Here is an 11,098-nt window from a genome sequence, read left to right on the forward strand (position 1 = left end):
CCAGCATGCACCATTAAAAGACTTAACGTGTTGGCTAAATGAATCCCAGCAACTGTTGTGAGTGCCAGCCAGAGTCCACCATCACCATCTCGCATCACACGGGAGGTGGGCACAAGACCTGTGCATATAGGCCAGGATGTCATGTATTTATACTTTTAATAAAGACATTGCAGAAAATGCTCTTTGAAAGCTCATGGAGTTGCCAATATTTTTACTCTGCCTTGAAAAATAGCAAGAGGGACTTCCTAATAGAGTGGTTTTAAAGCTGAAGGCCTGTGTGGCATGGAAAACCACAACTGCTTCACAAAAAGTGTGTGAGGTAGCTCATCTCTTTCAATATCTGTCCCGAGTTGTAAGAGAATCTTTCTTGAACCAATAGGACTGGCCAGTCTCTTAGGTTCTGGAGCCACAAAGCTGCCTTGAACCCCTGTCCCAAAAGGGCAGGGAGCGCACTTCTCACAGAGCCCCGCACCACAGGAATTGTAGTCTCTGTTTTTATTGATGGAGGAGAGCAATTTAACCCACATGCAGAGGGCCCACGGCAGCACAGACCAGCTTTGGAAACTTCGTAATGCTGACAATTGTGCCACGTTCCTATGATGAAGTACCTGGGCCCCAAATGATATTCCAAGCCACTTACTTATTGTGCACATTAGTACGGTTTTGCCCTTGGCTTGTTTCTTTACATGTGCGCCAGATGAAAGCAGTGACAAGAGTTTACAGCTTCCTTGGAGGAAAAAGGAGAGGGGGGTAATGCATAGATACAATAATAAACAATAATAATAAAAGTCAGTGTGGGCCAGCCACATTGACTGACCAGATGAACTATTTGCAGCATAGAATACTGTTTTCCTTCGGTTCTGGTGCCTTTCTGGAGTCACAAGCATAGCTAGACAAGACAGTAGGAGAGAGTGTAGATGCACACAGACAGACGTGTCCACTTAGGAAAGGAAGAGGCGGCGCAAGGTTCCCCAGAGAACTAGCAGCAGAATCTCCTTCCCCTGGGAAGCTGCCCACTGTGGAGAGGTGCATAGAATGTCATTGCTTCGTTAGATAATCTGGAAGAAAAAGCAGAGCAACTAAAGGCACTTGAAAAATGAAACAAAATTCTTCGAAATCCGTCAGAGCACTTGATGGTTTCCAGAACTGTTTTTTTTTTAAATAATGGAATGTAATTTCAACACATTCCTCTTTGCAAGAAAAAGAGTTAAATAAAATAAATAAATCCTTGGCTTTGTGGGCTTTGGCTTCTCATAAAACAGACTTATCCTCTTTTTAACCTCACGGAGGAACTGAAGCTGATATTGTAGACTTTGCCTAGACCGGCAGCTTTCCACATCACTCAGAGGGTCAGAAAGCGTCTCCTCTGGCATCTTGGAACTGATCAAGGGTTTCTTAGGGTCAGAGTTACACCTTGGTCACGTAATTATTCGGAAAAAGTCCTTGCTTGCCTCTTAATCGGCCTGTCCACCAGCCAGAGGGATCTGGAAAAAAGGACAGTTAGTTAGAAGAAGCTTTGCCTGACCCTAACCCCACCCCCAACTCCCAGCCGCTTGTTCTGGTATTTCAGACCTAAGAAAATGGGTTGCAGTGGGACACAAGTAAGGGACATTTGCAAAGCTACAGCACCCAGTCATTTTTTCTTTGTCTATTTTTAAGATGAGAAAAAAAGCCATTTTTGGAAATACCCAAATGGAGGAGAGTAGTAAGCTAATCCAACATTAGGCCATGGAGTAAAAGGGATGACTAACTGGGCACAAGCAGAACGGAGATTTAAGAGCCCTGCCCGGTGTCAAAGGGAGCAAACGGCCCCCTTTGCCTTGAGCGGGCAATGCCTCCCTGAGGTACCCCAGGGCGGAGGCAAAAGGTGCACCGTCTCTCCAAGAGCCAACTGCTCGTTTATGCATATTCTGGATGGGGCAGAGATGGACAAAGGAGGGGATGCATTTCCTGTGTCTCAGACAATGCAGAACAAAACACACTTGATCATTCTCTGAATATTCAGCAGTCTGAGTATATGAAAAAGATCCTGGGCGAGTTTATAGTATGACGAGAATTCCCATCAAGCGTCTGCTGCGCTGCCCTGGAATGTTGGCCAACTTGGAGGGCAGCAGGCAGCTCTAAAGGGCAAGAGGGCCACCTGTGCCCACCTCACTGCAGCTCCTTGACTACCCCCTTGTGTGGTGGCCCCCCTGCAGCATAAGGAGCAGCCTTACCTTCTCGGATGAGGTCAATGACGTCGTTGGCATTGAAGCTGAGCTCGTCAGTGTCTTGGGCATCGTAGGCGTACAGTGCCCTGCACTGGGGTACCTGAGGCTTGGGCTGGGGCTGGGGCTTGGGTCTGCCCCCTGCAGGTGTGGGGCGGCTTGTCATCAGCCTACAAGCACTGTAGGGTTACAGAGAAAGGCCGTCAGGTTGTGGGACCAGGCCGAGTTGTCTGTTCCCACCCCCAGCAGGCAGTCTCACATAGGTGCCTGCACAGAAGAATTTAAACCTGAATTTTACATTTACTAGGGACAACCATGTGTGGTCATCTCTGCAGAGCATCCTTAGAATGCTTCTTATCTTGCAGAACACCAGAGATCCCAAGAGGAGAGGCACCACTGGAGAATCAGGGCTTCCACAGTCCAGATAGCTCTCATGCAAGCCTCTGCTTACCCATAAAATGACTGGCCTATCTTATAGGGAAGACTAGAGGATGCCTAAGGCGAGTTTACAAAAGCCAAGAGCTTTAAATGGAAAGTTGCTGTTGTAATTGGAGAAGAGGCCTCACCTGGCTCACCTTTCTTTTTTTATCAAAAAATGCAAATAAAAGCATACGAGAGTTTCTGATGTAGTTCTAAGCCTTGGACTACAATGCCTATCAGCTTTGGTCACCGTTGCCTATACTCAGAATGAGGGTAGGAGATACTGAATGTTTCCAGAAGAAAGATGGACTTCCAGAAGAAGATGAACATACTGGACAGGGATCCATTCCGTGACAACATGCACTGTGCCAACTAGACTGGAGGCAAGCGTGGAGGGAGAGCACAGCTCAGCCACAAGAGGCCATCCGGCGAAGCAGGGGTGATCTCTCCAGAAGGGGTCTTTTGGTATGGGCATTTAGGGATGCGTGTGTGTGATGGGAACAGGGCGCACACTGCTGTGATGAGGGAGCTTCAGCACATGTGTGGCTTTTCATAACAACCTCTTCTGATCTTTAAACAATCATGCACAACAGGCTTCTCTGATATAAAAGAGCCTTGAAATTGAAAGGCTCCCAGCATCCATTTTGGGCGGGTCTATTCTACTGGTCAAAGGATCCAGGCATAGCAATGTTCCTTCGTTCATTGATAGGTTTGGGACACCCTGCAAAGGCACCTGGGCTACAGAATGCAAAGATACAGCCAAGGGCTGTGTTTCCTGGGGTAGGAGGGAAGGGCAGCCTCAGCTCAATGGCAAAGCAATGAGATGGCTTCCCCGGGCTCCGGGGGGCTGTTAAAGGTGCCTGGTATGCTCCCTTTCTGGACCAGGACCAGCTGAACAATCCTGCCAGTGGGAGGGAGGCAAAGCAGCAGCCCCCCCCCCGGCCTTCCCCTGGACTCCAGAGGAGAGATGGAAGATGCAGCAACCCTCCAGCCCAGACATTTGTCTCTTCACACAAACAAGTAACCGTTTCATACAGAGGAACGTGACCAAGCCAACATGGCACAAGGCTTACCCAGCGGCCCCTTGCTCAGGCACTTTGAGAAAATCCAGGCTGCTGGGCTGTTGGGATACCCTTCCTGGTCCCCCCGAGACCCGTGGCAGTGGTGGGCATGCCACGGAGGTGTGCAGGCTCTTCTGAGTGGCCTGTTGGCCTGCTGCTGGGCCCAAAGGATGCAGGGGGTGTTGCTGGAGCTTGATCACCCCATTTTGTACACCTGAAAGGATTTCAAGATGAAAATGTTGAGGCCCTATGGCCCCTCATGGAACGGCTTCCCTGGGATTTCTTCCCAGATGTGGGGTTCAACTGCCAGGCTTTGGAGCAGAAGGGGGGCCCCCACTTTCACAGATTGGCTTTTTGCCACTAGGCAACAGGTGCCGCTGGGACTCCCAGCCACTTGCATTTAGTATGCAGTTGCCCCCAAACTTGAAGTCTCCCTGTCGTCACTGTGTCTGGAAGTCTCCTCCAGAAGTCTCCTCCTCCTCCAGGATGACACGTGGCATGAATCCAAATTGCTTCATTTGGCTTGTGCTTTACTTATTGCACAAATCCAGCCACCGTGGCTGATACAACAGATCCAGGTTAAAAACCAAACATGGCTCAGTGCCATCATTTAGAATCCATTGCCGATTTTGACTGATGACTCGGACAGGGCGAGCCACTTTCAAGTCTCCTGTCTACCACAGAGATCTGCTTTGTGGCAACAGAATGGGGGAGATCTTCTCATCATCAATTTCAGCTGCCCTGTGCAGAAGGGATTTTAAGTGCTCTTCCCAGGATAGTGATTAGGGACGGGAGAGAGAACAGCCTGTGGGGACCAAGGATTGGGAGCAGGTTCCCGAAACATACCTTCTGAGAGCTTACCGGGGGGCGGAGGAGCAGTCCTCATCGGATAGTTCTGGCCAGGCGTTTTGTTGGGAAGTCCTCTGGGCTGGGTCACGCCTCTTTTGGTGGGCCCTGCAACGCACCCCAGAATTCAACCCAGCAGTACCATCTGCACCTGCCACCAGCCCCCCCCCCTCATCACTTCTGGGTGTTTGTACTTACGGGCGTTCCTTGGGAGTCCAGGCCCGATGTTGACCTGCAGCACTTTGTTGCTTGGCCGGAGAATGGCCACATCTCCCTGACCTTGGCTGAACTGCACTTGGCGAGAGCCCCCAGCCTTCCACGGCCCCCAGGTCTCTTTTTTCAGTTTCACCTCAAGTCTGGCAGAGAAAGGCAGAAGAGTAGGTGACACACCGAAGCGGGGAGGAGCAAGAGTCTTCCCCCTGGATGTGTCTGCTTGGGGCAGGATCCTTAAGGGCACCGCTGGGATTCCTGAGGCTCTCCATCTCTGCGGGATATTTATTTATTTATTTGTGAGACTTATATACCGCTTTAAGTGCAAGCACTCTCTAAGCGGTGTACACCAGTAAGCAATGTATATATATATTTACATTGCCCCCAACAATCTGGGTCCTCATTTTACCTACCCCGGAAGGATGGAAGGCTGAGTCAACCTTGAGCCGGTGAGATTTGAACCGCTGACCTGCTGAACACAGTCAGCTAAAGTGGCCTGCAGTACTGCACTCTAACTGCTGCGCCACCTCGGCTCATATGTCTATGTAGTTATCTTACTAATAATGTGAAAATGAATTGCAATTGCTTTCTTTCTGTCTGGATGTAGGTCTTTATATATTAGGAAGATTTCTGAAACTTGGTCAGATTCTGGAATAGATTCTGGAAAATATTGCTGAAAATGAATTTTTCACATGAAATTTATTGCTTGATAAATCATATTCTATTGTCTCTCTTGTTTGAGAGAAAGTTAGTTGTTTCTACAAAATATTTAGTCATTATTATAGTCTTTCATATTGATACACCAACTGCAGTATTTTCATATCTTAAATATCATATCCAAAATGTAATTATTCCCATTATCTTCCCTACATCTTGGAAGATGAAATGGCACTAAGAAGATGCGCAGACAGGGGCAGACACAGAGGAGGAAGCTCAGCAAGTAGCACATCTGTCTCTGCCCACAGGACGTGGGCTGTTGACAGAGCAAGTGTGATGGATGAATTTGCTATCTCAAGCAAAGCTAAAAATAGCGTCTCTCTCTCTCTCTCTCTTTGTATCTGAACATCCCAGGCAAGGGATTTCAGCAAAATGTGTCCTCTCCCCGCCATTCCAATGCAAAGGAGGAGTGAGGGGGGGGGACTCCCAGGGCGCAGCTGACAGCCTCGCCTTCAGGGGGCGCCTCGTGCAGGGGCTACTCACGTGTTGCTGAACTTCAGGGGGAGCTGTCTCTGTGTTTTCTCCTCGTAGCGCTTTGACAAGAGGCTCAAAAACTCGGTCTTGAAGACAGACTCCAGGAGGCTGTCATACTCGTGCTCGTGTAAGACAAACAGGTCGTCCTGCAGGGTGCTGGGAAAGGCAGTTCAGGGCACCTGAAAGTCAGAGCTTGTCTCCCCAGGGAGGAGAATTCTACGCAAATGTCTGGCTTTACAGTAGTCTGTAAGTTACTTTAGTGTTACAAATCTTTAGGGTTACAAAAAGCATCTTTAAAATAGCATTAGGGCCAGGTAGTCTGAGTATTTCAGTAACAAAACACAAGAACTCCATTTTAACTAGTTTTGCAACATTTTTTCAAAAAATAGTCAGATTACTGGGATGCCTTTAAATAAGCTGATAGTAATGGTAACTTTTGTCAGAATATCAGGAGCTATAATTAATCATTTTAGTTCATTAAATCAAAATCCACGATTAAGTAGACTTTACCCAATTTCTGATTAGTATAGTGTCCTAAGTATATGCATCCCATAGTCACCCTTTGCAAGGGACGTAAATGGCTCGCCAAGCCCTGCCCCTCTGGATCCCTCCGGGTCCCTCCAGCCAGCTCCTTCCTTCCTTCCTTCCTTCCTCCCTTCCTCCCTCCCTCCCTCCCTCCCTCCCTTCCTTCCTTCCTTCCTTCCTTCCTTCCTTCCTTCCTCCCTGACAACCAAGGCAGCAGCCCTGACCTGAGTGACACCGAGAGGATCCGTTCCACTTCGATCCGTCGCTTGAGAAGCTCCTTCACCAGGCCTTTCTCTGGTCCCTGCTTCACCTTCTGACGCCCAATCAGATACACACATTTCGGAGAGAGGATGAGGTCTCGCTTGATGCCCTGAAAGGAGGAGGCATCCGTGACTGCGGCTTTGCCCACTTCACCATCCTGAGGCGTCACGTAGAGAAACGCCAAGATCTCTGGGAATGGGGTCCTATGACTGGGGGACGTTGCCCACACCGGACCTGAGGGCCCTCCATTGTTCTTCCTCGCTCCTGGACAGGATTACCAGTCACAGCACTACAATCCACATCCTGGCTTGTGATAACCATTTTACTAAGTCCATAAATTGGCCCATTCGCATACGGCCTTTGGCCAGACACAATGTCGTTATGGATAGGCATGTCTTAGAGCAGGCATGTCAAATTTGCGACGTCATGTGACATCACAAAATGTATCAGGCCGGTTTTGCCATTGCCAGCAATGGGGTGGGTGCGGCTTCCATGTGATGCATCCGGCCTGCGGACCGGCAGTTTGACACCCCTGTCTTAGAGGGAACGGGTCTGGTGCAGGACAGAAACTTGCACAGACAACAGCTTCCCATCCTAAAGCATAGCTCCTGGATCTCGGGGCTCCGGAACGAACAGTTGACTTGTCTAACTGGGTCACCTGGCCTTCAAGAAAAGCCTAACCTAAGTGCGAACAAAGGCAAGCAAGCCAGCTCACTTATCTACCTTGAACCGCCTGTCGTATTTGGTGACAGTGTCAGCAAAATCAATCTTTTCATGCTTGCCCACGAATTGGCGAAGCTCCGGATAGTTGTCCATGCCAATGTAGTCACCCACAAAGTTCCTGTTGATGCTATTCCGCCTTCTCTCCTTCTTGTTCAGCAGCAGGTCAGAAGCTTTGCAAGGGGAAGAACAATGTTACTTAGTGATCCCAGCGAGAAAAAGGGAATTCTACCAGTTTCAACCTCAGAAACTGACAATTAGTTGTCAGGGCTGAACTTTGAAGAGCTGGGCCTCCATTCAGCCATTGCATGTGAGATCTGGACTTTGTCAGACCAAGTTGGAAAAACCTGGCTGTGGTCCCTTCTCAAGTCTACTTCCTAGCTTTCCCAGAGAATATTTGTTTCCTTTATGGCTTCTGCTTTTCTGTTTCCAGCTCTTTTATATTTAGATCAAGTAGCCTCTGATAACAGAATTGGGGTAGAGCTTCACCCTGTACTTAAATAGCTACTTCAGGCCTTTGAGGATCAACTGCTTGATTGATTGCATTTCTATGGCCACCCAACTCAAACAAAGTGACTCTGGGCAGCATACAAAGTGTCAACAAGAAATATGACCCCCAAAGGAAAGCAGCAAGGTGCATTGAAAGCCAACTGAAAGGTAAAATAGCAGTCAGGCTCAAATAGGCTGCAGCTCAAACAGGTTGGGGGTCGCTCATCTGGAACCACAGTCCTGCAGAGAAAGCCAGCCATGGCTGCCTTCCTAAAGACCTGCTGGGTCGGGGCCAGAGAGGAGCTAAAGAGTATGGTGAAGACAGCTGGGTGGCTGAGAGAGAGAGGGACAGGCAGTGTGCACAGCCGTTCTCTCACTTCTTGAAGAAGATCCTCATTCGTCTTATTATGTACAAAAACAATCACAAATACCTTCTTCTCTCATTTGTACGTATTTCTTCCTTGCGATGTGTTTCCTCCAGGCCTTCTGGATGGACCGTGCGTAGCCATCATATTTTCGCTCCCTCATTTCCTCCAGCAGAAATAACTGCAAGAGAAAGAGAAGCCTTTTTGCTGGTCCAGCACTTCCATCCTGAGGCTTCCTGGGTGCTGCCCTCGCTCAGCCGAGAAACAGGAGGCGGCAAAATCCCAAAGAAGGACACTCAGTGACAGGACCACAGGCTGCATTTGATGCAGCTTGTCCAAAATTCATGGCGCAATCACTTTCCAGAGAAGAGGCAAGGATGCGGGCAGAGCAGGGATCTCTTGTAGGAGATCTTGGTACCATTCAGAAAGGCAGATAGGCTTAATCCCCAGATCCTCCCTTCAGCAAAGCCACCTGGACGCTTTCTGGAGATCTGCATCTTGAGTGGTGAAGAAGAGCCTTCGGAAATCTCCTGCTCGAAGGCATCTCAAGAAAGTTATACGGGAGCTTTTTTTGTTCTGTTTGGTTTCAAAAGTAACTTTTGGAGAACAGACTGAGGTCATTCTGCCAAATTTAGAAAATACAGAGCAATTCAGGAAGTCCTTAGATAAACCGAGATTTATCTACTTTAAGGAAAAGCATATTCGTACTTAGTAGATAAGAGGAAGCTGTTTGGGGAGATGGACAGCCATTGCTTTCTAAGCCAAGTCGGAGGTGCGCTGCCTCCAGCCAGCCACGAGGCCGCATCCGTTTTGCATGGACGCTGCTGAAGTTCTGGTGCTAACACTGAGGGGGGCCCACTCGGGATGCTTCCTAGGATGAGCTGGCAAGTCCTGCAAGGGCAAGCTAGTGAACCGTAGAGACAGTCTTTGAACAGATTTATCAGACTTGGGCCTCTCTGGCTTTTATTCAAGCTTCCATTCAGAACCGCCAAAGGAGCAACAGCCTCCCTACTGGAATCAGAGCACTTTTTGCACAAAAGCTGTCCCGGGTTGTGTGTTGGGGTCCTGGGAGAAAGCCTCACCCGTCCATCTTACACTGCAGTTGTGCCTTAATTGACACACTGTCATCTTTCCCAGCTGACTAAGTCATGGAAATTGTGGCCTGGCACATTTGGATGTGCCCTGCGGAGGATGGCCATCTAGGAGTTTTAAATGGCCCGTCACATGGAAATGACGAGCCATGTTTCCCCGGGCTGTGGTCAGCTTTCTTCTTTCTAAACAGTCGCTGCCTCTTCCTCTTCCAGGATTTCCCGTTTGGTGGCTGGCAGAACATCCTGCTGCCCCAGCAAGGTGGTTTACATGCTTCACTCCCAGCAGTTGCACTAATTGCCCATCCAAACAGAGCTATCCCTCTGCCGTGAATAAGGTTCACCTCAGACACACTTCCAGTGTCCAGTGGCAGGGAGACCAAAAGAACATTTGGGACTTTTTAATGAATAGAAATGCTTGATTTCCATTGCTGTTCCTTCTCAAATCAGATCCTCCCAGTCCACTCCATGGAAGAGAGACACAGTGGATTCATGCAACATTCCAAGCCCAAAACATCAAAGCTCTTCATGGCTTGTTGTGTTATGTGAACAAGGCCAGTAACTGTACAATCTTTGCGGTCTCATCATCAACTTTCTACGGGAAATTGGGAATTGTCTCCTCTTGGGCACATGTGCCAGAAGCTGACTCCCAAGTCAAATGTTTTGGCCCTGGGGAATCCTGTTCCCATCATGCACATCGGGGAAGCAAGGGGAAAAAAAGGGGAGTTGGGTATTGTAAGGCAAGGCCAGTGGGACCTGGCGCAGAGTGCTCTGTGCATATCTGTACTACAGCTCATCATCAAATGGTATCACGGCGGCACGCGGCAGAGGGATCTCAGAGCCGGATTACGTTTCCTGGGGGCGGGGGAGGAGGACGGGGTTACCGGATGTCTCCGGAAGGCTAAAATGGAAGCGGGTCAGAGAGAGGCAGCTTCAACCTGGTACTCACAGACTCTGGTGCTTTGATGAAGATCTTTGTTCTGCCAAGCTGGTATTGGTCAGGATCCATGTTGACAGACTGGAGCAGGTACAGAACTCCCTGCCTCTCCTCCCCCTTCCAGGAAGGCCAGGTCTCAGGGGTCAGGATGGCATACCTTCAGGGAGAGACACGGCACGCTTAGTCGGTGGCAGCCCCTGGGGGGGGGAGACCCTGTGAATGGCTCCCAGGCTTATTTCCTGAGAAGGGGGACCTGCCCTTTTCACCAGAATGTCTGATGTGGGCAGAGCTGTGTATGGGAGGATGGACCAACGGTTTGAATCCATTTGTCTTGCAGTTTCTCCAAAGTTCTACTTTTAGGAGGCAACAGGGACCTTCTGGATCCTCTGGACCGCAGTTCCCACAGATCTTTGCCATCCACCACGTTGGCCAGGGTTATCCAGACAGACCAGAATATCTGTCAGGCTGTCTCTTCCTAATCTTCATTAAAGCAATAAGGTGCTTAAACTTTTTGAATTATGCAGTTATGACAGTCATAACTGCTTAGTTCAAAAAGTCACGTGGACTAGCCAGAGAGGAGAAAGTGACTCACAGGCTCCGGGGACAGAATCGCCTCGCCTGCTCTCTGCCCAAGTTGGCCATCCAGGGCTAGGCGGGGGGGGGGGTGTGACTCCTATCAAAACGAGGCTGACCAGTGGGGAAGCCCTTTGAGCCAAGCACTGTCCTGGTCATGGACTCCTGTCTGGCCTACCTGTCACTTCCTTCCCCTTCCCCCCCC

General features: G+C 49.3%; 1 protein-coding gene across 6 annotated transcripts in view; it reads right to left on the reverse strand.

Annotated features, from left to right (window-relative positions):
* Nucleotides 1-480: 480 nt before the first annotated feature.
* MYO1E (myosin IE) overlaps nucleotides 481-11,098 on the reverse strand; it is a 36,379-nt gene continuing 25,761 nt past the window's right edge. For 4 of the 6 annotated variants that reach the window (XM_039340017.1, XM_039340022.1, XM_039340020.1 and 1 more), the window contains 10 exons: nucleotides 10,333-10,477; nucleotides 8,362-8,476; nucleotides 7,445-7,614; nucleotides 6,685-6,830; nucleotides 5,945-6,091; nucleotides 4,733-4,890; nucleotides 4,535-4,642; nucleotides 3,701-3,902; nucleotides 2,217-2,386; nucleotides 481-1,484 (listed from right to left, as the gene is read on the reverse strand). In XM_039340017.1, coding sequence (XP_039195951.1) covers nucleotides 1,408-1,484; nucleotides 2,217-2,386; nucleotides 3,701-3,902; nucleotides 4,535-4,642; nucleotides 4,733-4,890; nucleotides 5,945-6,091; nucleotides 6,685-6,830; nucleotides 7,445-7,614; nucleotides 8,362-8,476; nucleotides 10,333-10,477 — 1,438 coding nt within the window. In that variant the 3' untranslated portion in view covers nucleotides 481-1,407. The remainder of the gene's footprint in view (nucleotides 1,485-2,216; nucleotides 2,387-3,700; nucleotides 3,903-4,534; nucleotides 4,643-4,732; nucleotides 4,891-5,944; nucleotides 6,092-6,684; nucleotides 6,831-7,444; nucleotides 7,615-8,361; nucleotides 8,477-10,332; nucleotides 10,478-11,098) is intronic. The other 2 variants (XM_039340019.1, XM_039340018.1) reach the window with 2 other exon arrangements.

The sequence above is a fragment of the Crotalus tigris genome, unplaced genomic scaffold, assembly GCF_016545835.1.
Source record: "Crotalus tigris isolate CLP2741 ecotype Arizona unplaced genomic scaffold, ASM1654583v1 scf7180000017741.1442986301:2390832, whole genome shotgun sequence".
Classification (NCBI taxonomy): domain Eukaryota; kingdom Metazoa; phylum Chordata; class Lepidosauria; order Squamata; family Viperidae; genus Crotalus; species Crotalus tigris.